General features: G+C 49.0%; 1 protein-coding gene across 1 annotated transcript in view; it reads right to left on the bottom strand.

Annotated features, from left to right (window-relative positions):
- The window catches only part of LOC140387063 (basement membrane-specific heparan sulfate proteoglycan core protein-like), a 56,737-nt gene that overhangs the window by 1,395 nt on the left and 30,852 nt on the right, over positions 1-24,490 (bottom strand). Inside the window, exons 13-17 of the mRNA XM_072470074.1 lie at positions 7,072-7,353; positions 5,641-5,922; positions 4,810-5,085; positions 3,920-4,213; positions 79-175 (exon numbers count right to left, since the gene is read on the bottom strand). Of these exons, the coding sequence (XP_072326175.1) occupies positions 79-175; positions 3,920-4,213; positions 4,810-5,085; positions 5,641-5,922; positions 7,072-7,353 (1,231 nt within the window). The remainder of the gene's footprint in view (positions 1-78; positions 176-3,919; positions 4,214-4,809; positions 5,086-5,640; positions 5,923-7,071; positions 7,354-24,490) is intronic.

The following is a 24,490-nucleotide window of genomic DNA, read 5'->3' as shown; positions in this document are numbered from 1 at the left end:
GGTAACAATTACCGACTGAGGGAAAATCCATTCAAGTAAATATTTTGAAATAAAATCAATTTAAACCTTCACACTTACTTTCTCACATACACGAAGGTTAAAATTCCAGCCACGAAAACACCCAACATGATCCCAGCTGTGAGCAATCCTACTGTCCATTCACTGGAGTCTCTACCTGTAATTACAGCCGTTAATTACTGAGTTACTCTTTTAGAATGATGTTCCGATGTGGTAACCCAGGTGACACGAAGAGGAAGGTTCAAACAGATTTATTCTGTGTTCAAAAGTAAAACCACTCCCATGTCGCACAACACAAATGTCCCAGCCCGGGACTAACGGAATTCCCGGTCCAGGTCTGGGACGGTATTTAAATGGCTGGGTAACCAGTCCCAGCTGGGTGGGCCTCTGTTCGTTACCATGGGAACTCGCACTCCACGAGCCCCACGGGGTGATCGATAAGTGATTCCCCGTGGTCCTTGTGAGGGTTATCGAACGATGTGCCTCGAGAAGCGATACGCTCACTCGATTTTTAAACATTAATTTTCGGGCAATATTGACATTTCTTTGTCCATCCCTTGTTTCCCCTTGAGAAGCGGGATGGGGGTCTTCCTACTGGAACACTGGATTGACACAAACTGGGGGGCCTGTTCAGAGGATAACCGAAGAGTTAACCACATTGGTGTCTGAGACTGGAGTCACATACATACCCAGACCGGATAAAGGTGGCAGGATTCCTTCCACCCAGGGTCCTTAATGACCCACCTTATGTATGTCATCTTGATATCTTTATCTATCTATCAGATAAAAATCAGTAAAATAATTGATTTGCATGTCATCATCACATTGGGATTTGTGGTAGTCACATTTTCTGCATTATAACAGTTACCACCCTCCTAAAGTATTTCATTGTTAGTCCAGTGTTTTGGAACTGTCTTAAAGTGAATTGACCAGCAAGAAGCCATCAATCTCAGATTCAAAACTAACAAGGCGCCTAAGCACCGATTGTTTGCAGATGAAAGTTGTGAATTTCTCCCCCACGTGTAGAAAAATGTTTACTAATTTCACTCCTGAAATGCCTGCCTCTCATTTTTAGATATGGGCGACACATGGGCTTCACAGCGCCAGGTGTCTGGGTTCAATTCCCACTTGGGTCACTGTCTGTGCGGAGTCTGCAAGTTCTCCCTGTGTCTGCGTGGGTTTCCTCCGGGTGCTCTGGTTTCCTCCCGCAAGTCCCGAAAGACGTGCTTGTTAGGTGAATTGGTTATTCTGAATTCTCCCTCAGTGTACCCGAACAGGCGCCGGAGTGTGGCGACTAGGTGATTTTCACAGTAACTTCATTGCAGTGTAATGTAAGCCTACTTGTGACAAGAATAAAGATTTTAATTCCCTCAATTGAGACTCCCCTCAACCCACACAAGTAATTTCCCTCTATGACCCCTATCTGTTCTCATTAATATTTTGATATAATAACTTGTTAGCCTTCTAAAAGTCTAGCAATTGAAGCCTAATGGATCTAATGAGCAGACTTGATGGGCCAAATGGCCACCTTCTGCACTGTTGGGATTCTATAATTCTAATCTTTAATTTCATCGGCTACTACAGTATACATTGAACTGCATTAAAAGGATTGTTAAAATCACGCAAATACATTCGCTGAAGGTGACTGCCACAGGTCACCTGATGTCTGGTATTAATAGTTCACCAGTTTTTGAAAAATGTCAATGTGAATTACATTAGGACATGTGAAGAAAAGTTCCTATGGAATTTTCTGATGTCCAGAATTGGTGCAAAGATGTATTGAAGCTTTACTGGCCCTCACTATTTCTATAAAGATATCTTCTCCTGGCTGAAAATGTACCAGGAAAATGGCTAAATAGGTGTTCTTCCTAGCTCATCACAGAAACGAATGGCCCATGCAGAAGAGACAATGAAATTACTCACACAAGCCATTAAAAAATTGCCATGGGTCTGTACAGACATGAACTAATCAATTATCTTTAAATACCTTCTGAAATCATTTTGGAAAGATCAGAATAACTATTTTGAAATGTTCATAATAATATCTAATCTTTGTTAGTGTCACCAGTCGGCTTATATTAACACCGCAATGAAGTTACTGTGAAAATCCCCTAGTCGCCACACTCCGGCACCTGTTCGGGTACACAGAGGGAGAATTCAGAATGTCTAATTCACCTAACAAGCATGTCTTTCAGGACTTTTGGGAGGAAATCGGAGCACCCGGAGGAAACCCATGTGGACATGGGTAGAATGTGCATACTCTGCAGACAGTGGCCCAAGCCGGGAATCGAAACTGGGACCCTGGAGCTGTGAAGCAACTGTGCTAACCACTGCGCTACCATGCCGCAGTTTAACGTTTTTCATTACACACCAATATGTTAGAAACAGTTGGGAAACAGTCTGCCAATGGAGCAATTACACCAGCTCTACCCTTCTTTCTCAAGTTCAAGATCCTGGCCTGGGTTCGCCATTTGTTCATGCCAAAGGGATTCTCCAGTTCCATTGCAATGACTGGAGTTTTGGCTGATCGTCACATTCTCCGTTTTCACTGTCAGTGGTAGCGGGGTGAATCCAAATCAGAGAATCATTGCCTATGTCTCTGATTGAAATCACCATGGTGAGGGAGAAATTCCATCAAAATTGCCCCTTCATTGGAAATGTTCTTTTAAAAAGCATTTTTTTAAATACGAAAGGGTCTTCAGGTACAATGCCACTGGCTTTTGGAAATGGCAGGTTACATTTCAGAATAGATTGTCTCTGGAAGTTGCCTTTGGCCTTCATTGAAATTCCCGCACCAACATGGCAACATTTGGCTTGGGCGGGTATACCAGTGAAGGTCTCATTAACATTGAACTCTCTATTTTTATCCCTTTTATCATCAACTCTTAGACTTGGTCAAAATGTAACCCCATACTGTATAACGTGTTATTTTGCATGATGAGTGTGTGTCTGTTTATGTGTGTGTGGTGACTGTATTTATGGGTGTCCGTGTGTGTATGTGCTTATGTGTGTGCACGTGCTTTTCTGTGTGTGTTTGTGTGTGTATGTGTGCATTCATGCATACGTGTGTTTATGTCTGTTTGTATGTGAGCGTGTGTTGTGTGTATGTTTGTGTGTGTGTGTTTGGGTGTATGGATGTGTTTATGTGCATATGTGAGTGTTTGTGTGAGTGCTGGCATCTGTGAGTATGTGTGTGTAGGTGTGAGTGTGTGAGAAAGTGTGAGTATGTATGTGAGTGCACATGTATGTGAGTGTGTGTGTAAGTGTGTGTGTGTGTTTATGTGAGTGTGTCTGTGAGTGTGTATGTGTGTGAGTGCTTGTATGTGTATGTGAGTGTGTGTTTGTGTATGTATGTGTGTGATTGTGCATGTGTAAGTGTGTGTGCATGTATGTGAGCGTATATGTGTGAGTCTGTGTGTAGGTGTCTATGTGTGAGTGAGTGTGTGCGTGTAGGTCTGTGTGTGTGAGTCTGTGTGTGTGTGTGTAAAACTGTTACTGCACCAAATACCTAGAATACCATGGGCGGAATTTGCTGTTAGCCGACGCCGAAATTGGGAAATATAATTGGGTGGAGAATAGCTTCCGAGCAAAATCGCTGCAGGCGCTGATTTGACGCCAAATCGCGATTCTCCGCCAGCTCAAAAACGGCACCAATGCATTTCACTCTGCATGTACAGTAGGCACCGTTTGCAGATCATTAGCGGGCCCGACCCGGTATTCTCCAGGACCTCCGCAATTCTCCACCTCCGATGGGCCGAGTTCCCGATGGAGTGGTTCACTTGCGCTTTTAAAAATCGTGGACTAGATTCTGCGCCCTAGGGATGCTTCTTTTTGCTGGCAGCACGGGGGTTTCTCGACGGTGTGGGGCCGAGTGGAGATAGATCCCGAATCATTCTCTCACCTTTAGCTGGCAGATGGACCTTTGCCGTGACTTCCCCGTGTGGGTTTTGAACCGAGCAGGATGCCGTCACTTCCTCCTCATCCTGGGGTCCCATCAGGATAAGGGAGCCAATCACCAGATGCCCATCTCTGACCCACCATGACATCAAATGTCCGTGTGTCTGGTTACCACTGATGTTGGCACGGGGCAGGTACCAGATGAGGTCTCCTGGTGGATTGGAGTTGGCCACACAGATGCAGGTGATCCCTTCTGACCTCTGGGTGCACTCCGACTCCTGGGAAATCTCCGGCTTATCTGAGGAGGGGCAGGAGACACTGAGACAATGTTGTAGCAGAATTAGAGTGTAAGATAGAATCTTAACACTGAAACACACATTCATGCTTTTGTAATCCATGTAACCTCCTTCAGCCTTGACTACCCTCTCCATATCTGTAACCTTCTCCAACTCCTATAACACACTCTGTCTCTGTAATCTCCTCCAGTCCTGATAACCCTCCCTATCTCTGTAACCTCCATCAGCCTCTACAACCCTCCCTATACCTGTCGCCTTCTCCAGCCCTGAGAATCCTCCCTAGCTCTGGAACACCTTCCAGCCCTACAAGCCACCATATCTTTGTAACCTCCTACAATCCCTACAAACTTCCCAACCTCTGTAACCTCCTCCATCCTGTACGATACTCCGAGATCTCTGCCCTCCTCCTATTCCGGACTCTTGAGATCCTCCACTTTCCATCGTTTCACCATTGGCAGCCGTGCCTTCAGCTGCCTCGGGGGTTTTGAGCTCTAGAATTCCCTCCCTCCACCTCTCTCTTTTTCTCCATATTTCAGACATTCCACAGCAATATATCTCTTTCACCGAGATTTAGAGCGCCTGAGAGTTAAATGCTTACATTGCACATCCAGGTGGGTAATGTTGGAGGTGCTGTTACCCAGTGGGTTCCTCACTGTGCAGTAGAAACTTGCATCATTCTCCCGTGTTACAGGATTGAAGGAGAGAGTGCGGCTACGTGTGTTTAACTGGGTGCTGGTGTTCCCCTCGATCCTGAACCAGGTGTAATGAGATATCGGTGGGACACTTTCACTGGAGCAGGTTAATGTGATATTGCTTCCCTCTCTTATCCAATCAGAGGATCTGCTGATGGACACCATCGTCTCCTGTGGGGGATCTGGAACAAGAAAAGAGGAAAATTAGCAGTTAATCCCCAAGCCCCACAATCTTCCGAGATCGCTGCGCCCCTCCAATTCCGGCCCCTTGGACATCCTCCCATTCCCATCGTTCCACCATTGGTGGCCTTGTTTTCAGCCACCTGGAACCTAACATCTGGAATCCCCTCCCTCATTTCTCATCTCCTCAGAACAGAATCTGACCCCGTGTCATATCAAGAGATATTAGGGACTGGTGACCAAACGCTCGGTCAAATAGGCAGGTTTTAAGAGCGTCTTACAGATTGTGAAAGGGTTAGAGATTGTCTGCGGGATTCTCCGTCATGGAATCCTCTGCCTCGTCGACAGCACACCCACACCCGCGCATTTCCCAACAGTGTGGGGTGGCCCACAATGGGAAACCCCATTGGCGGGCCGCAGAAACGGAGAATCCCACAGTGTGTGTCTATGTTTCTGCATATCCAACGTCATGACGGAGACTTTGCCTACCCAACAATCTCAAATAGCTATTGAACTTTTTTGTATTTAGTGATAGGTTGAAGTCTGTGTACACTCACATTCTACAGTGATGGTTATGGACCCCTCCACTGCTCCATGTCCATTCTCTGCCACACACTGATAGTCTCCAGTGTCCCTGGATGTAACGTGAGGAATCACCAACCACAGCTCATTGTTGGAACTTGTTCTGTTCATCGTGACATTAAGATGTCTCCACGTCAGGTTAGAAGCTGGGAAACTCTGGACAGAGCAGATTATCACTGTAGAATTCCCCTCAATTATATTGATCAATGAAGCGTTAATCATATTGAGGTAAGTAATTGAGGGATTCCGTGGTGCGTCTAAAAACAAAACGGTTTCATTGTGATCAAACACAGTGCAGAGCAAGACTCCATGCTTCACCACTCTCTATTTGGGGCTGGATTCTCCGCTGTCGGGATTCTTCGCTTCGCCGGCAGCCCGGGGATTTTCCCGACTGCGTGGGGCTGCCCACAATGGGAATCCCCATTGGCTGGCTGGCGAGACGGAGATTCCCGGGAGCGTGCCACACCGTGGGACGGAGAATCCCGTCCCTGATCTGTATTTCAAATCACCTTTCCCCATTATAAGTTCTCATGTAAACATTCAGAATGGACCCCGCCCTTATGTGCTTGGTTTTATTCATTCACAGCATGTGAGAGTCGCTGGTTAGGTCACCATCTATTACCCAGCCCTAATTGGCCCTGAGAAGATGGTGCTTAGATATGCACATCAACATTCCCATTCTCTGATCTTCTCTTGTAGCCACAGTTTAATATGGCTGTAGAGAGAAAGCTGGGAATTATAGACCAGTCTGCCTGACATTGGTAGTGTGGAAAATGCTAGAATCCATTATAAAAGATTGAAGAGCAGAGCACTTGCAAAACAGTGGCACAATCAGACAGAGGCAGCATAGATTAGTGAAGGGGAAATCATGCTTCAGAAATCTACTGGAATTCATTGAGGATCTAACTAGTAGAGTTGATAAGGGGGAGTCATTTATTTATTTGGACTTTCAAGGAATTAGAGCCACCTCTCAGGACAAAAGGGTTCAAAGGATATTGGGGGCGGGGGGGGGGGGGGGGGGGGGGGGGGAGAAGGCGGGAACACGATATTGAGTTGGATGAATAGCCATGATCATAATGAATGGTGGAGTAGACTAAAAGGGTTGAATGGCCTCCTCCTGCTCCTAATTGATTGTTTTTGATATGTCCAGTTCAGCTTCTGATCAATGGTAACCCCTAGGATGCTAATAGTGAAGCATTCAATGATGGAATATCAAGGGGCGATGGTTAGATTATCTCTTGTTACAGATGGTCACTGGCTGGCACTTGTGTGGCACAAATTTTATTTGCCTCTTATCAGCCCAAGTGAATGTTGATCAGGTCTTTCTGCACATGTGGGATTGAGTACACATGTCAAATTATGTATACTCATCTGTGCGAGAGATGTTGGAGTCTGTGTACACTCACATTCCACAGTGATGGTTATGGACCCCTCCACTGCTCCATGTTCATTCTCTGCCACACACTCATAGTCTCCAGCGTCCCTGGATGTAACGTGAGGGATCACCAACCACAGCTCATTGTTGGAACTTGTTCTGTTCATTGTGACATTAAGATGTCTCCACGTCAGGTTAGAAGCTGGGAAGCTCTGGACAGAGCAGATTATCACTGTAGAATTCCCCTCAATTATATTGATCCATGAAGCGTTAATCTTATCAAGAGAAGACATTGAGAGATTCCGTGGTTTGTCTAAAAATAAATTAGGATTTCATTGTGAGCAATCACAGTGCACAGCAAGACTTTATGCTTCACCTCTCTCTCTCTAATTTGCATTTCAAGGCACCTTTCCCCATTGTACGTTCTGATTGAGAATGCACCCACCCCTATGTTTGTTTTTATTCCTTCGAAGGATGGGCGTGTTGCTGGTGAGGACACCATTTTTTACCCATGCCAAGTCTTGGAGATGCTCTGTGTTACATAGAACAATTGTGAGGAAACACAATGCACAGTAAGACTCCATATATCCTTCCTCTGCATCTGATGTTTATATGCATTTGAGGAGATCTTTCCTCTTTATAAGTCCTATGTCATATTTACAATGAACACTGTTTCCTTTTTATTCCTTCACACGATAGGCACATTGCTGGTAAGGCCAGCGTTCATTGCCCATGTCTAATTGCCCTTTGATAAACTGAACTGTTTTCTTGATCCGCTGCAGTCTGTGTGTTGTAGGTACACTCAGTTTGCAGTTAAAGAGGGAGTTTCAGGATTCTAACCGAGCGACAGTGAAGGAACGGCCGACGCATTTACAAAGGAAGATGGTAAGTGGCTAGGGAAGGAACTTGTAGATGGCGGTGTTTCCAGGTATCTGCTGCCCTATTCCTGCTGTGGTGGTGGGTTTGGAAGGTGCTTCCAAAGGAACCTTGCTGAATTGCACAGTGCATCTTGTAAAGGTACACACTGCTACTGCTGCGCGTCGCTGGTGGAGGGAGTGAACGTTCGAGGTATTTGACGGGCTGCCGGTGTTAGGACACCCTGGGCTAGTGCCCCGGAGTCAAAGCACAAGTGAATTAGCCAATAATTCATTTTAAAATACCCCAGGTCTTTGGCCCTTGCCTGCCCAATAATTACAGTCACCAGGTTTGTAAATTTAAACACGATTACTGTTTAGTTCCAGCAATAACTATCACAAAATATGCAGAAAATACAACTGGTTAAGTACCATTTAACTCCAGACTCCCACTTTAATCTATGATGCCAGGCTGGCAGAGCCAGGGTACCCAGGTGGCACCAGCAGTGCCAGGGCACCATCCTGCCCAAAGGGCATGCAGCTGGGGCCCTCCAATCCCCCTGGAGTTCCCCACGAGTGCCATTCCTTCTGGTTCCTGTTTGTGGGGACCAGTGCCAGACAGCGCTCACCCGAGGTCCCGAGGCAAAGGGATTGAATCCCAAAGCCTCAGGTAGCTTGGGAATCTGCACATTAGAGTAAGGCTGCCTCGCTCTAATAAGTGATCCCGCCCATTGTGGGCAGAATTCCCCTTGCAACGTCGCACAAGATTGCGTTGAATCTTGCAAGGCATTGCGAGCTTGGTAGATCCTGGAGCGGGATCTCCCAGCTTTCAGCGGCCACGCTGCTTTTCCGGCGCAGAGCAGCTGGAAGATCGCGCCCTGTGTGCTTGTATGTGCGTGTGTATATGTTTCTATGTGTTTGTGGTGTGCGTTTGTGTGCGCGTGTGTATATGTTTCTGTGTGTTTGTGTATTTGTGTATGTGTATATATGTTTCTGTGTGCTTGTGGAGGTACGCGTGTGTGTTATGTTTCTGCATCTGTGTGTGAGTGTGTATGTGTGTGAGTGTGTGTGTATGGGCGGCACGATAGTGCAATGGTTAGCACTGTTACTTCACAGCTTCAGGGACCCAAGTTTGATTCCTGGCTTGGCTAACTGTTTGTGCGGAGTCTGTATGTTCTCCCCGTGTTTGCTTCGGATTCCTCCGGGTGCTGCGGTTTCCTCCCACAAGTCCCAAAAGACGAGCTTGTAGGTGAATTGAATGTTCTGAATTCTCCCTATGTGTACCTGGAGTGTGGCGACTCGGGGATTTTCACAGTAACTTCATTGCAGTGTTAATGTAAGTCTACTTGTGACACTACTAAAGATTATTATTAGATTATTATATGTTTCTGTGTGTTGGTATGGGTGTGTGTGTGTATATGTTACTGTTGCTTGTGTTTGTGTGTGCTTAGGTGTGTGTGTATGTTTATGTGTGTTTGCGTGGGTGTGGTTGTGTATGTTTCTGTGTGTGTAAGTTTGTGTGTGGACGTGGGCGTGTGAGTATGTGTTTGTATGTGTCTGAATCACAGAATCACAGAATACTACAGTGCAAAAGAGGCCCTTCGGCCCATTGAGTCTGCACCGTTGCATGAAAGGCCCTGACCTGCCCACCTAATCCCATTTGCCAGCACTTGGCCCGTAGCCTTGAATGTTGTGGCGTGCTAATTGCTCATCCAGGTACTTTTTAAACGATGTGAGGCGCCCGCCTCTACCACCCTCCCAGGCAGCGCATTCCAGACCGTCACCACCCTCTGGGTAAAAACGTTTTTCTTCAAATCCTCCCTGAACCTTCCATCCCTCACTTTGAACTTGTGTCTCCTCGTAACTGACTCTTCACCTAAGGGGAACAGCTGCTCCCTATCCACCTTATCCATGCCTCTCATAATCTTGTACACCTCGATCAGGTCACCCCCCAGTCTTCTCTGCTCCAATGAAAACAACCCAAGTCTATCCAACCTTTCTTCATAACTTAAATATTCCATCCCAGACAACACCCTGGCGAATCGCCTCTGCTCCCCCTCCAGTGCAATCACATCCTTCCTATAATGTGGCGGCCAGAATTGCACACAGTACTCCAGCTGTGACCTCACCAAAGGTCTATACAGCTCCATCATGACCTCCCTGCTTTTGTAATCTATGCCCCGATTGATAAAAGGGAGTGCCCCATATGCCTTTTTCACCACCCTATTAACCTGCCTTCAGAGATCCATGGACAAACACACCAAGGTCCCTTTGTTCTTCGGAACTTCCCAGTGTCACTTCCTTGTCAAATTACTCCTTCCAAAGTATATCACCTCACACTTTTCAGGGTTAAATTCCATCAGCCCATTTGACCATCCCTTATATATCTTCCTGTAACCACCCAAGACACTCAACCTCACTATTAACCACTCAGCCAATCTTTGTGTCATCCGCAAACTTACTGATCCTATCCCAACATAGTCAGGTATGTTATTTATATAAATGATAAACAGTAGGGGGCCCAGCATGGATCCCTGTGGTATGCCACTGGGCTTCCAGACACTGAAGCAGCTGTCTATCATCACTCTCTGTCTCCTACCGCGAGACCAAATATGAATCCACCTTATCAAATCACCTGTATCCCATGTGCATTTGCCTTGTTAATAAGTCTCCCGTGTGGGACCTTGTCAAAGGCTTTGCTGAAATTCATGTAAGCTACATCGACTGGACTACCCTCATCTATACACATTACATGCTCAAAAAATTCAATCAAATTTGTCAGGCATGACCTCCCTCTGACAAAGCCAGGTTGACTATTCCTGGTCAAACCTTGCCTCTCCAAGTGGAGATGGTTTCCCTCCTTCAGAATCTGCTCCAATAGGGCAGCATGGTGGCGCAGTGGTTAGCACAGCTGCCTCATGGCGCCTAGGTCCCAGGTTCAATCCCGGCTCTGGGTCACTGTCCGTGTGGAGTTTGCACATTCTCCCCGTGTTTGCGTGTGTTTCGCCCCCGCAACCCAAATAGATGTGCAGGTAGGTGGATTGGCCATGCTAAATTGCGCCTTAATTGGAAAAAATGCATTTGGTACTCAAAATTTATTTTAAAAAAGAATTTTCTCTCATAGTTTCCCAACCACTGACGTGAGACTCACTGGTCTGCAATTCCCTGGCTTATCTCTATAACCTTTCTTAAATAGTGGGACCACGTTAGCTGTTCTCCAGTACTCTGGCACCTCCCCCTGTATCTGTTTCTGTGTGTTTGTGTATTTGTGGGTGTATGTGTTTGTGTGTGCATATGTTTCCATGTGCTTGTGTGGATGGGTGTGTATACGTTTCTGTGTATGTGTGTGTGGGTGTGTGTATGTTTATATGTTTCTGTGCATTTGTATGCGTGTGTATATGTTTCTGAATGTTTGTGTGTGGGTGTGTGTATATATGTTTCTGTGTGAATGTGTACATGTTTCTGTTGGTGTTATATGTTTGTGTGTGTATATGTTTCTGTGTGTGTGGATGCTGGTGTGTATGTGTGTGTGTTTGTGTGTATATGTTTCTGTGTGTGTGTGTATACGCTTATGTGTGTTTGTGTGTGTGGTAGTATGTATTGGGGGTCATGTGGGACTGGAAGCCCTAATGTCATTGGCTGACAGATCCCGGGTCCTGGTTGGCCGTTGACCTCATACTCCGCCCTGAAGGCGAAGTATAAGAAGCCGGTGCCTTCCCCCGCAGGCCAGTTTACTATCAGGCTGCTGGGGAACAGACACGCTTAATAAAGCCTCATCGACTTCACTCTGTTTGTCTCACGGAGTCTTTGTGCGCCACAATTTATTAAGCGTGTCTAAAAAGGACTATGGAGCTCAGGATCATTCCAGAATGCCTGAGGATCAGCCCCCACGCAGTGAATGCAGCAGCAGCCTTCAAACACTGGCAGACTTGCTTTGAGGCCTACATCACATCGACCACAGGCCGAGTCTCAGATGAACAAAAACTGCAGGTCCTGCACTCGAGGGTGAGCACGGAGATTTTCACCCTCATTGAAGACACCCGCGATTTCCAGACGGCGTTCGCAGCACTGAGAAGTCTCTACGTTCGCCCAGTTAACCAAATCTACGCTCGCTACCAGCTCGCGACGAGACGGCAAGCTCCCGGAGAATCGATGGACGAGTTCTACGCCGCGCTGCTGATTTTGGGACGAGCCTGCAGCTGCCCGTCGGTGAGCGCAAACGAACACACGGACATGTTAATGCGCGATGCTTTTGTTGCAGGTACACAATCCTCCCAAATCCGCCAAAGATTTCTAGAAAAAGAGTCACTAGGACTCTCAGAGGCACGGGCCCTGGCAGCCTCGCTGGACGTAGCCGCGCGTAATACCCGCGCCTACGGCCCCGACCGCGCGGCAGGCCATTGGGCCCCGTACGTACCCGCCGTGGCAAACCCCCTACCCCCCCCCCCCCGGACACCCCACAGGCTTGCGCAGTCCAAACGCCGAGTCGCACCGGGGGCGCCCGCTGTTATTTCTGCGGCCAGGCGAAGCACCCCCGACAACGCTGTCCGGCCCGCGCAGCCATCTGCAAAAGCTGCGGGAAAAAGGGCCACTATGCGGTGGTGTGCCGGTCCCGCGTGGTCGCCGCCGTCCCGGGAGAACAGGGAGCCCTACAGGCAGTCTATGCCTCCCAACCCCCCCAGCACGCCATGTGCGACCCCCAGGCGCCGCCATTTTGGGTCCCGGCCACCGCGGCCCCGGGAGAACTGGGAGCCCTGCACGCCGCCTACGCTCCCCAACCCCCCTCCCCGCAGCCCATGTATGACCCGCCGCCGGCGCTCCCGATTTGGGTGCCGGCCAACACTCTCCACGGAGAGGAAGGGGTTTTCCGTATCCCGAACGCCACCCTCACCCCTGTCCCGCGCCCCACGCCTGACCCGCCGGCGCCACCTACCTTGACCCCGACCACCGCTGTCCCCGGCGAGGGAGCTCCGCGCGGTGCCAGCGCTCGCGGCCCCACGACTGACCCGCCGGAGCCGCCGACCTGGGCCCTCACCCCCGTCCCGCGCCCCACGCCTGACCCGCCAGCGCCGCCGACCTGGGCCCTCGCCCCCGTCCCGCGCCCCACGCCTGACCCGCCGGAGCCGCCGACCTGGGCCCTCGCCCCCGTCCCGCGCCCCACGCCTGATCCGCCGGAGCCGCCGACCTGGGCCCTCGCCCCCGTCCCGCGCCCCACGCCTGACCCGCCGACCTGGGCCCTCGCCCCCGTCCCGCGCCCCACGCCTGACCCGCCGGCAATACAACTTACCTGGACCCCGATCTCCGTCCCCGGCGAGGGACCTCCTCACTGTCCCAGCGCTCGCACTACTGACCTGCCGGTCCCCAGCGAGGGAGCTCCGCGCGGTCCTAGCGCCCGCGGCCCTGGCGCTCGCACCAAAGGAACTCCGCGCGGTCCTAGCGCCCGCGGCCCGGGAACTCCGCGCGGTCCTAGCGCCCGCGGCCCGGGAACTCCGCGCGGTCCTAGCGCCCCCCAGACCCCCCAGCACTCAATGTGCGACCCGCAGACGCGCCTTTTTGGGTCCCGACCACCACGAGGGGAGGAGGGGCCCCGCCATCTTGGACCGCCCCCGACCTGTACGACGCATGGGGGCGGCCATTTTGTCCACCCCCGACGCCATCTTGTGACCCCTCCTCTACGGGCGAGGTATGGGGGCGGCCATTTTATCCATCCCCGACGTCCTCTTGGACGGCAACAACGGACCCCACCCCACTACTACAACCACGGCTCGCTTCGGTTACGCTCGATCAGGCTCGGCCCCGGACTCTCCAGACGACGACGACAACGGTCCTAATTAACGGCCACGAGACGCCATGCCTAGTCGACTCCGAGAGCACGGAAAGTTTTATACATCCCGACACGGTAAGACGCTGTTCCTTAACTACCTACCCCAGCGCACAAAAGATTTGCCTAGCCGCAGGATCCTACTCCGTACAGATCCAGGGATTCTGCATAGTTACCCTAACGGTACAGGGGAGGGAATTCAAAAACTACAAACTTAACGTCCTTCCCCAACTCTGTGCCCCCACCTTGCTGGGCTTAGATTTTCAATGTAACCTACAGAGCCTTACGTTTAAATTCGGCGGCCCCATACCCCCACTCACTATCTGCGGCCTCGCCACCCTCAAGGTGCAACCCCCGTCCTTGTTTGCGAACCTCACCCCGGATTGCAAACCCGTCGCCACTAGGAGCAGACGGTACAGCGCCCAGGACCGGACCTTCATTCGCTCCGAAGTCCAGCGGCTACTAAAGGAGGGCATAATCCAGGCCAGCAATAGTCCCTGGAGAGCGCAGGTGGTAGTAGTGAAGACAGGGGAGAAACAAAGGATGGTCATTGACTATAGCCAGACCATCAACAGGTACACACAACTAGACGCGTACCCTCTCCCCCGCATATCCGACATGGTCAATCGGATTGCCCAGTATAAAGTCTTCTCCACCGTGGACCTCAAGTCCGCCTACCATCAGCTCCCCATCCGCCCAAGTGACCGCAAGTACACAGCCTTCGAGGCAGACGGGCGATTATACCACTTCCTAAGGGTCCCTTTTGGCGTCACAAACGGTGTCTCGGTCTTCCAACGGGAAATGGACCGAATGGTTGATCAACATGGGTTACGGGCCACGTTCCCGTACCTCGACAATGTAACCATCTGCGGCCACGATCAGCAGGACCACGACGCCAACCTCCAAAAATTCCTCCAGACTGCCAAAGCCTTGAACCTCACGTACAATGAGGACAAGTGCGTTTTTAGCACCGATCGGCTAGCCATTCTGGGCTACATAGTGCGCAATGGGATAATAGGCCCCGACCCCGAACGTATGCGCGCACTCATGGAATTTCCCCTCCCGCACTGCCCAAAAGCCCTGAAACGCTGCCTGGGGTTCTTTTCATACTACGCCCAGTGGGTCCCCCAGTACGCAGACAAGGCTCGCCCCCTAATACAGACCACGACTTTCCCGCTGTCGACACAGGCTTGCCAGGCTTTCAGCCGCATCAAAGCGGACATCGCAAAGGCCACGATGCGCGCCATCGACGAGTCCCTCCCCTTCCAGGTCGAGAGCGACGCCTCTGACGTAGCTCTCGCGGCTACCCTTAACCAAGCGGGCAGACCCGTGGCCTTTTTCTCCCGAACCCTCCACGCCTCAGAAATCCGCCACTCCTCAGTGGAAAAGGAAGCCCAAGCCATAGTGGAGGCTGTGCGACATTGGAGGCATTACCTGGCCGGCAGGAGATTCACTCTCCTCACTGACCAACGGTCGGTTGCCTTCATGTTCGATAATGCACAGCGGGGCAAGATCAAGAACGACAAGATCTTGCGGTGGAGGATCAAACTCTCCACCTTCAACTAAGAGATCTTGTACCGGCCCGGAAAGCTGAACGAGCCGTCTGATGCCCTATCCCGCGGGACATGTGCCAACGCACAAATTGACCGCCTCCAAGCCCTCCACGAGGACCTCTGCCACCCGGGGGTCACTCGGTTTTACCACTTCATCAAGTCCCGCAATCTCCCCTACTCCTTAGAGGAGGTCCGTACAGTCACAAGAGACTGCCACATCTGCGCAGAATGCAAACCGCATTTTTTCAGGCCAGATGGAGCGCACCTGATTAAGGCTTCCCGTCCCTTTGAACGCCTCAGTCTCGATTTCAAAGGGCCCCTCCCCTCCACCGACCGCAACGCGTATTTCCTTAATGTAGTGGACGAATACTCCCGCTTCCCTTTTGCCATTCCCTGCTCCGACATGACCGCGGCCACAGTCATTAAAGCCCTGAACAGCATATTCACACTGTTCGGTTACCCCGCATACGTCCACAGCGACAGGGGGTCCTCTTTCATGAGTGACGAGCTGCGCCAGTTCCTGCTCAGCAAGGGTATAGCTTCAAGCAGGACGACCAGCTACAACCCCCGGGGGAACGGGCAAGTAGAAAGGGAGAACGGCACGGTCTGGAAGGCCGTCCTACTGGCCCTACGGTCCAGGGACCTCCCAGTTTCACGGTGGCAGGAGGTCCTCCCGGACGCTCTCCATTCCATCCGGTCGTTATTATGTACGAGCACTAATCAAACGCCTCACGAGCGTCTCCTTGTCTTCCCTAGGAGGTCCTCCTCTGGAACGTCGCTGCCGACCTGGCTGGCGGCCCCAGGACCCATCCTGCTCCGAAAGCACGTGCGGGCACATAAGGCGGACCCGTTGGTCGAAAGGGTTCACCTCCTCCACGCAAACCCCCAGTACGCCTACGTGGAGTACCCCGACGGCCGATAGGACACGGTCTCCCTGCGGGATCTGGCGCCCGCCGGCACTACGCACACCCCCCGGCACCATCAACCCAACCGCCCCCCTTCCTGCCACCGCCGCACCCCGCGACCGCCCCCTTCCCAGGAGGATCAGTCCCCCTCCCCTTTGCACCGACAGCTAAAACCGTGCGGTTCCCGGAGGCGACAACGCTGGTACAAGCACTACCACCACCGCCGGGGCGGAGGCGATCGACACGGACGACCAGACCGCCCGACCGACTCGTGGCGTCGATGTAAAACAAAGATGGACTGTCCAATGAACATTTTGTTTTCCTATATCCTCTGTAAATAGTTGTAACAGGACGATACTGTCCAATACGGTCCTACCATGTAACTGTTCTCTCCTCCCAGGACCAGTACTGTAAACCCTTACCACCATACGAAGCATCACCCCGCCGGGTTCATTTTTGACAAGGGGTGAATGTGGTAGTATGTATTGGGGGGTCATGTGGGACTGGAAGCCCTAATGTCATTGGCTGACAGATCCCGGGTCCTGGTTGGCCGTTGACCTCATACTCCGCCCTGAAGGCGAAGTATAAGAAGCCGGTGCCTTCCCCCGCAGGCCAGTTTACTATCGGGCTGCTGGGGAACAGACACGCTTAATAAAGCCTCATCGACTTCACTCTGTTTGTCTCACGGAGTCTTTGTGCGCCACAGTGTGTCTATATGTTACTGTGCCATTGTGTCGGTATATGTTATGTGTGTATGTATGTTGGTTTTTGTGGTTGTGTGTTGTGTGTATATGTTCCTGTGTGTTGTGTGTGTGGGTGTATGTGTCTCTCTGTTTCTGTATGTGTGTGTGTATATGTTTCAGTGTGTTTCTTTATGTGTACATATGTTTCTGTGTGTTTGTATTTGTATACGTTTCTGTGTGCTTGTGTGGATGTGTATATGTTTCTGTGTCTCTGTGTGTGGATGTGTGCAAATGTCCGTGTGTTTCTGTGTGTGTGAGTATGTGTGCATGAGTGTGGGTCTGTGTATATGTTTCAGTGTACGTATGTTTCTGTGTGTTTGTATGCGTGTGTGTAAATAGTCCTGTGTGCTTGTGTGTGTTCATATGTTTCTGTGTGCTTATGTGAGTGTGGGTGTATGTGTGAAGGTGTGTGTCTTAGCGTGCATGTGTTTATGTGTGTGTGTGCTTATAACATAGAACATACAGTGCAGAAGGAGGCCATTCGGCCCAATCGAGTCTGCACCGACCTACTTAAGCCCCCACTTTCACCCTATTCCCGTAACCCAATAACCCCTCCTTTGGTCACTAAGGGCAATTAATCATGGCCAATCCACCTAACCTGCACGTCTTTGGACTGTGGGAGGAAACCGTAGCACCCGGAGGAAACCCACACACACACGGGGAGGATGTGCAGACTCTGCACAGACAGTGACCCAGCAGGGAATCGAACCTGGGACCCTGGCGCTGTGAAGCCACAGTGCTAATCACTTGTGCTACCGTGCTGCCCACGGTATGTCTGTGTGTGTGTATGGATATGTTTCAGTGTGTTTGTGTGTGTGTATGTGTTTCTGTATGTTTGTGTTGGTGTCTTTGTGTGTGTGTGTTTAAATGTTTCTGTGTGTTTGCGTGGGTGTGGGAGCGTGTGTGCATATATGTTTTTGTATTTGTGTGTTTATGGGTGTGTTTGTGTGCATATGTTTCTGAGTGTTTGTGTGGGTGTGTGTGCACGTGTGTGTATATGTTTCTGTGTGATTGTGTGTGTGTTGTGTGTGTGTATATGGTTTTGTGGGTTTGGGTGTGTTTGTATATTATTTTGTGTGAGTGTGTGTTTCTGTTTGCTTGTGTGTTTATTGTGTGTATATGTTTCTGTGTGTTTGTGTGGGTGTAAGTGTGTTTGCATATGTTCCTGTGTGCTTGTGTGGGTGTGTGTATGTATATGTTTCGGTATGTTTGTGTGAGTGTCTGTGTATATATTTCTGTGCATTTGTCTGAGTGTGTGTTTGTGTGTGCATGTTTTTGTCTTTTTGTGTGTGTGGGTATGTGGATATGGTGTATATGTTTCTATGTGTTTATGTTGGTGTCTTTGTGTGTGTTTATATGTTTCTGTGTGTTTGTATGGGTGTAGGTGCCTGTGTGCGTATATACTTCTGTATTTGTGTGTATATGTCTGTGTGTTTCTGTGTGCTTGTGTGGGTGTTTGTGTATGTGTGTGTGTTTTTGTGGGTGTGTGAATATCTTTGTGTGTGTGTTTAGGTTTCTGTGCTTGTATCGGTGTGTGTGTGTTGTGATGATAGGTAGACTATCATCTGTATATATGAGTAGCTCATCATCACTGTAAATTCTATGATCTATGATCTGTATGTGTATTATGTTATGTTTTACTGTTGTAGTTCTACCATCTGACCAGCAGGTGGAGGAAGTACGGAGTCCCAGGGCCCGGGAGGCACAATGTATTCCTTCAGAAGGCGTTTGTTAGGAGTTGATAGCAGTCGCAGATTAGAGCAGCTCTGTTGTGTCTTAGTGTAAGTTAGTGTTAGACATTTATTTCCAACTGTATTCATCTTAGACATTTTAGTTATTTGGTAGTGTAGTCTTCGTAATAAATAGCTTTGTTTATAAAACAAAGTCTAATATTCTTTGCTTACATCAGTCCAATCAAAGGACATTACATGGTACCTTTGGAGTGGATGTGGAAGGAGAACAGTTACGGAACGTTAGATACGTCAAGAAGACACAAGAAAACAAGCGAGACTCGAAAGAAAATCGGCTGTTAAACAAAATACTACCAGGATCGTCGAAGCGAGATGGAAGTATTGAAGACTCCCAGCCAACTGCTCACGACTGGTAATGCAGATGTGAACTGGCGTGCTTTCAAGCAACAGTTCACTTTTTACGTGCAAGCTCTTGGTCTCCAAGAAACTTCGGACGGGAGAAAAATAGCGCTCCTATTGTCAGATCTGTACAATACATTTCAGTTTGCTTCGGAGGAAGACAAGAAGAGCTACTCAGAATTAATTGAGCAATTCGATAACTGCTGCCATCCGAAAAAAAATGGACCCTTTGAGTGCTACATATTCAGGATGAAACAGCAGAAATCGGGCGAAACCTTTGACTGTTTTGTCACGGATCTACATCTCAAAGCGCAATCCTGCATTGATAAACGACCAAATTGTATATGGTCTGCAATGTGATAAATTACGCGAGCGATTGCTGAGGGAAAATGATATAAAACTAGCAGATGCCATAAAAATATGCAAGGCCAGAGAGATTGCACAAAAGCAAATCACTGAGATCAAGACACAAGAAAATGGTGGGAAAAAAGAGGGCGTGACCGATGCCATCTTTGCTGTGTTGCAGCGGGATCAGAAACTTGGTCTGGGCGGTGGCCATTTTGATACATTTTCAGAGAACGCCATTTTGTGCCGGAGGTGCGGCAGAAAGCATGGTCCGAGAAAATGCCCTACATTCAGCAAATCCTTTGCCACATGTGCTAGAAAAAAACATTTTGCCCAGCAATGCCTGTCGATTGCAAGAACGCAGCAACCTAAGAGTATTAATGTGATAACTGAGGTTACAAAAATTAGTGATTCGTCAATTATTCAAAGTGCCGCCCTGAACAGGCATACTGAGTTTACTGATGCACCAGATGGCCTGGGAAGCTCTTTTTTCATGGACATGATCAATGAAGGTGCTGAACAATAAAACACAGAAACAGAAGAAGAAGTAACACATGAGAAACAGCTCATGGAGAAAATCGGCAAAGCATAAACCTGCTCAACACAAAAATGAATTCCTTTCAGCAAATTATTGAGTCTCTAGAGAGAAACCACATGAAAGGGAATTGCGTTGAATTGAATTGGAGAACAAACTTATTCAGTCGAGAAAAGCATTTGAAGCAAGTGAAGACAACAGCTATGTTTAAACTGCAGAAGCTACAAACTGAGATTGGTGAACTGCATGAGGAAATCAAGTAACTGAACACCCAGAAGGAAGAGCTCAATAGAAAGAGGGGAGATATGGAACCTGCCTGCAAGAGAAAAAGGCAAAGCTGCAAGTGGTGATGGATAATCTCAGAGATACCAAAGAACAGCAGCTCAGCACAAAGAACAGCACACTCAAGCAACTAGAGGAAATGCTGAGAAGGCAGTCTGGCCAAGAAGAGATTAAAGAAAAGCTGAGTATCCTGAAATCGATGGGAGGTGTAGCATCAGAAGGGTCTGGATCACAGGACACATCCAAAACCCTAGAGGTACTTCTGCTGGAGAAGAACCACTCATTGTAATCTGAAAATGCAACCCTGCGGATCGCCAACAGTGACCTCAGTTCCAGCATTAGATCTAGGTCAACAGCTCCAGCTCATAGTCCAGCAGATGCAAGATATAGAAACCGAGAATCAGAAACTACGAAATATACTTGAGGAGTATACAACAAGTAATACAACAAGGAGTTTGCAGAAGTCAAGAATCAGGAAGCAACAATAAAAGCACTTAAAGAAACAATTAACAAGTATGAGCACAACTTGAGCAGCAAAGCAGAGAGCCTTGCTCTTGGGAAAGAACAGCTATAGATAGATAGAATTTACAGTGCAGAAGGAGGCCATTCGGCCCATCAAGTCTGCACCAGCTCTTGCACCCTTGAGCACCCTACCCCAAGGTCAACACCTCCACCCTATCCCCATAACCCAGTAACCCCACCCAACACTAAGGGCAATTTTGGACACTAAGGGCAATTTATCATGGCCAATCCACCTAACCTGCACATCTTTGGACTGTGGGAGGAAACCGGAGCACCCGGAGGAAACCCACGCTCACACGGGGAGGATGTGCAGACTCCGCACAGGCAGTGACCCAAGCCGGAATCGAACCTGGGACCCTGGAGCTGTGAAGCAATTGTGCTATCCACAATGCTACCGTGCTGCCCCTCGTGAAGTAATTCTAACTATGTTAGAATTACTTCACGAAAAAGGACAGGAAGTTGCAGAAGACTCAAACACATTTGGCCTCCAAATTTGTGGAGGTTGATCACAAGGTCCAAGTATTACAGACTGCCCTGGAATCAACTCAGACTGAGCCATGTGATTTAAAAGCGAAGTATGATACCGAATCAACTGCCAAAGTGGATGAAGTTGAAGTTATCAGGACAGATCTGGACAGAGCCAATCAGAAGGCAGAGGTGAGCAACTTTTCTCAGCTATCAAATCACTGCAGCTGGCCACCCAGACCCAGAAAGCTCCTGGTGGGGAAGCAGCTATCGAAATGTCAACACGATTAAGTCAGAAAGTTGAACTGGCAGCAAAAGATCGTGAGATAATACAATTAGATTTTTTACACCAAATTTAGAGTACCCAATTCATTTTTTCCAATTGAAGGGCAACTTAGCGTGGCCAATCCACCTACCCTGCCCATCTTTGGGTTGTGGGGGTGAAACCCACGCAAACACGGGGAGAATGTGCAAACTCCACACAAACAGTGACCCAGAGCCGGGATCGAACCTGGGACCTCGGCGCCGTGAGGCAGCAATGCTAACCACTGTGCCACCGTGCTGCCCGATAATACAATTAGTTGAGGATGTACAGAGGTTTCAGGCAAACCTACCCAAACTCCGTGAAACCTCAGCAAGTCAAGTCTCACAACTAGACCAGTTCACGCTCAAGAAAAATACAGATCAAGGTGCGAATAGATATCAAGCCTGTCTTGAGAGTAAAACAGAAAGGAAGAAAAGTTCTGTAATGATATGTACATTACAAGTAGAGTTAACAAGAGTTACAAGGGTTGACAAGAGAGATTACATGTATATCCGCACTAGATGGCATCACGAGTGATCTTATAAAAGGCTGCGTCTCTAGGCGTTCCGGGGGAAGCTGATGGAGAATTTAATGTAGAAGGATAGTGTAAGGTTGAGTTATAGCGTAGTTTATAAATTAGAGAGATTATTGATTACTGTATCACAGATTCAGTACTATTATTTTGTTATCTGTTACTCAGTAAGTGTGCAAACCTAATTAAGTTAAGTAGTGTAAAATAAATTAGTTTTGATTTAAACATATAGTTTTACGTTCTTTCTCAACACGAAATATCTGCTATCTTGGAGAACAAAACAAGGACGTTCTTCATGCTTCAGCAACAGATCTTTCAAGAAGCAAAAAGCCATTGGTTCTTCAAAAATAGACCAAAGAAAACAAGTACTCAACGCATATTTCAATACCACAAGCACAGGAAAAGATCACTTCAGGCAACAAAGGTGGTTCAGCTGCAGAATCAGTCGGAAGCTTGCTCGATTGAACTGATGAACAGTCACGTTTACATGCTTTCAGTTTTACATTACCAAAATCAATGTATATGTGTATAGTTTGAATGTACATGCCTGTGATTCAAAATCATTTCGAAAGGACGGAGGATGTAATGATAGGTAGACTATCATATGTAATATGAGTAGTTCACCATCACTGCAAATTCTATGATCTATGATCTGCATGTGGATTATAAGTTATATGTTTTACTGTGGAAGTTCTAGCATCCGAACAGCAGGTGGGGTGAGTACAGAGTCCCAGGACCTGGGAGGCACCTTCGTCGGGATTCTCCACTCCCGCGCCGAAGTGCCCACGCCGTCGTGAACGTCGTCAAGGTTCACAACGGCACGAAACGGCCCCTATCCCGACCGATTCAGGGTCCGATAATGGGCTAGGAGCGGGGCCGCGTCATTTACTCGCGCCAGGCCTTGTCGCCGCGTAAAGGCGGCGCCACATACATGACGCGGCCGGCGCGCATAACTGGCGTCACCCGCGCATGCGTGGTTGCCTTCCTCTCTGAGTCCGCCCCGCAAGAAGATGGCAGACGGATCTTGCCGGGCTGCGGAAAAAAGGAGGTCCTCCTTCAGAGAGGACGGCCCGACGATCGGTGGGCACCGATCGCGGGCCACCCCACATTTGAGGTACCCACCGGTGCAGGATCCCCCCTCCCCCACCCCGCAGGCCACCCCCCCAGCGTTCCCGCACTGTTCCCGATGGCAGCGACCAGGTGTGGACGGCGCCGGGGGGAACCCGCCGTTTTGGCCTGGCCGCTCGGCCCATCCGGGCCTGAGAATAGCAGGGGTGCCGGAGAATCACCATTTTGGGTGTCTCGGGCGATTCTCCGGCCTGCGGCCCGCGGAACTCGACGGGGCCGTTCCCGCCGCTTGGGAGAATCGCGGGAGGGCATCGGACCGGCGTCGCGGGAAATGTTGGCGGCCCAGGCGATTCTCCCAACCGGCGCGGGAGTGGAGAATCGCGCCCCATGTGTTCCTTCAGAAGGTGTTTGTAAGGAGTTGATAGCAGTCGCAGATTAGACCAGCTCTGTTGTATCTCAGTGTAAGTTAGTGTTAGACATTTATTTCCAACTTATTCATCTTCGACATTTTAGTTATGTGTTAATATAGTGTTCATAATAAATAGCTTTGTTTATAAAACAAAGTCTAATGTTCTTTGTTCACATCAGCCCAATCAAAGAACATTACACCTGTCAAATGTTTCTGTATGTTTGTATGTGTGTGTTGTGTATGTAAGTGTATAGGTTTCTGTGTGTTTGGATGTGTATGGGTGAATAATAACAATCTTTATTATTGTCACAAGTAGGCTTACATTAACACTGCAATGAAGTTTCTGTGAAAATCCCTTCTCCAGTCGCCACACTCCGGCGCCTGTTCGGGTACACACGGGAGAATTCAGAAAGTCCAAATTACCAAATAGCACATTTTTCGGGACTTGTGGGAGGAAACCGGAGCACCCGGAGGAAACCCACGCAGACACAGGGAGAACATGCAGACTCCGCACAGACAGTGATCCAAGCAGGAATCGAACCTGGGACCCTGGCACAGTGCTCTCACTGAGCTACCATCTCTCACTGAGCTACCATGCGTGTTTGTGTGTTTATATGTTCCTGTATGTTTCTTTGGGTGGGTGTGTACATGTTTCTGTGTGCTTGAGTGGGTGGGTTTGTGTGTGTCTATATGTTTCTGTGTGTTTGTGTGGGAGTGTCTGTGTATATTATTCTGTTTGTGTGTGTGTATTATTCTATGTGTCTGTGTGTGTGCGTCTGTGTATGTTTCTGTGTGTATGAGTGCGTGTATATATATGTATGTGTGTGCTTGTGTGTGTCCGTATATGTTTGTGTGTGTGTGAGAGATGGGGGGGTGGATGTGTGTGTCTGTGTTTGTGTGTGCATGTAGAAGCATAGAATTTATAGTGCAGAAGGAGGCCATTCGGCCTATCGAGTCTGCACCGGTCCTTGGAAGAAGCACCCCACTTCAGCCCCCACCCCCACCCTATACCCAAAACCCAG

Source organism: Scyliorhinus torazame, chromosome 12 (genome assembly GCF_047496885.1).
Source record: "Scyliorhinus torazame isolate Kashiwa2021f chromosome 12, sScyTor2.1, whole genome shotgun sequence".
Lineage (NCBI taxonomy): Eukaryota > Metazoa > Chordata > Chondrichthyes > Carcharhiniformes > Scyliorhinidae > Scyliorhinus > Scyliorhinus torazame.
This window is presented reverse-complemented; position numbering and strand designations above follow the sequence as displayed.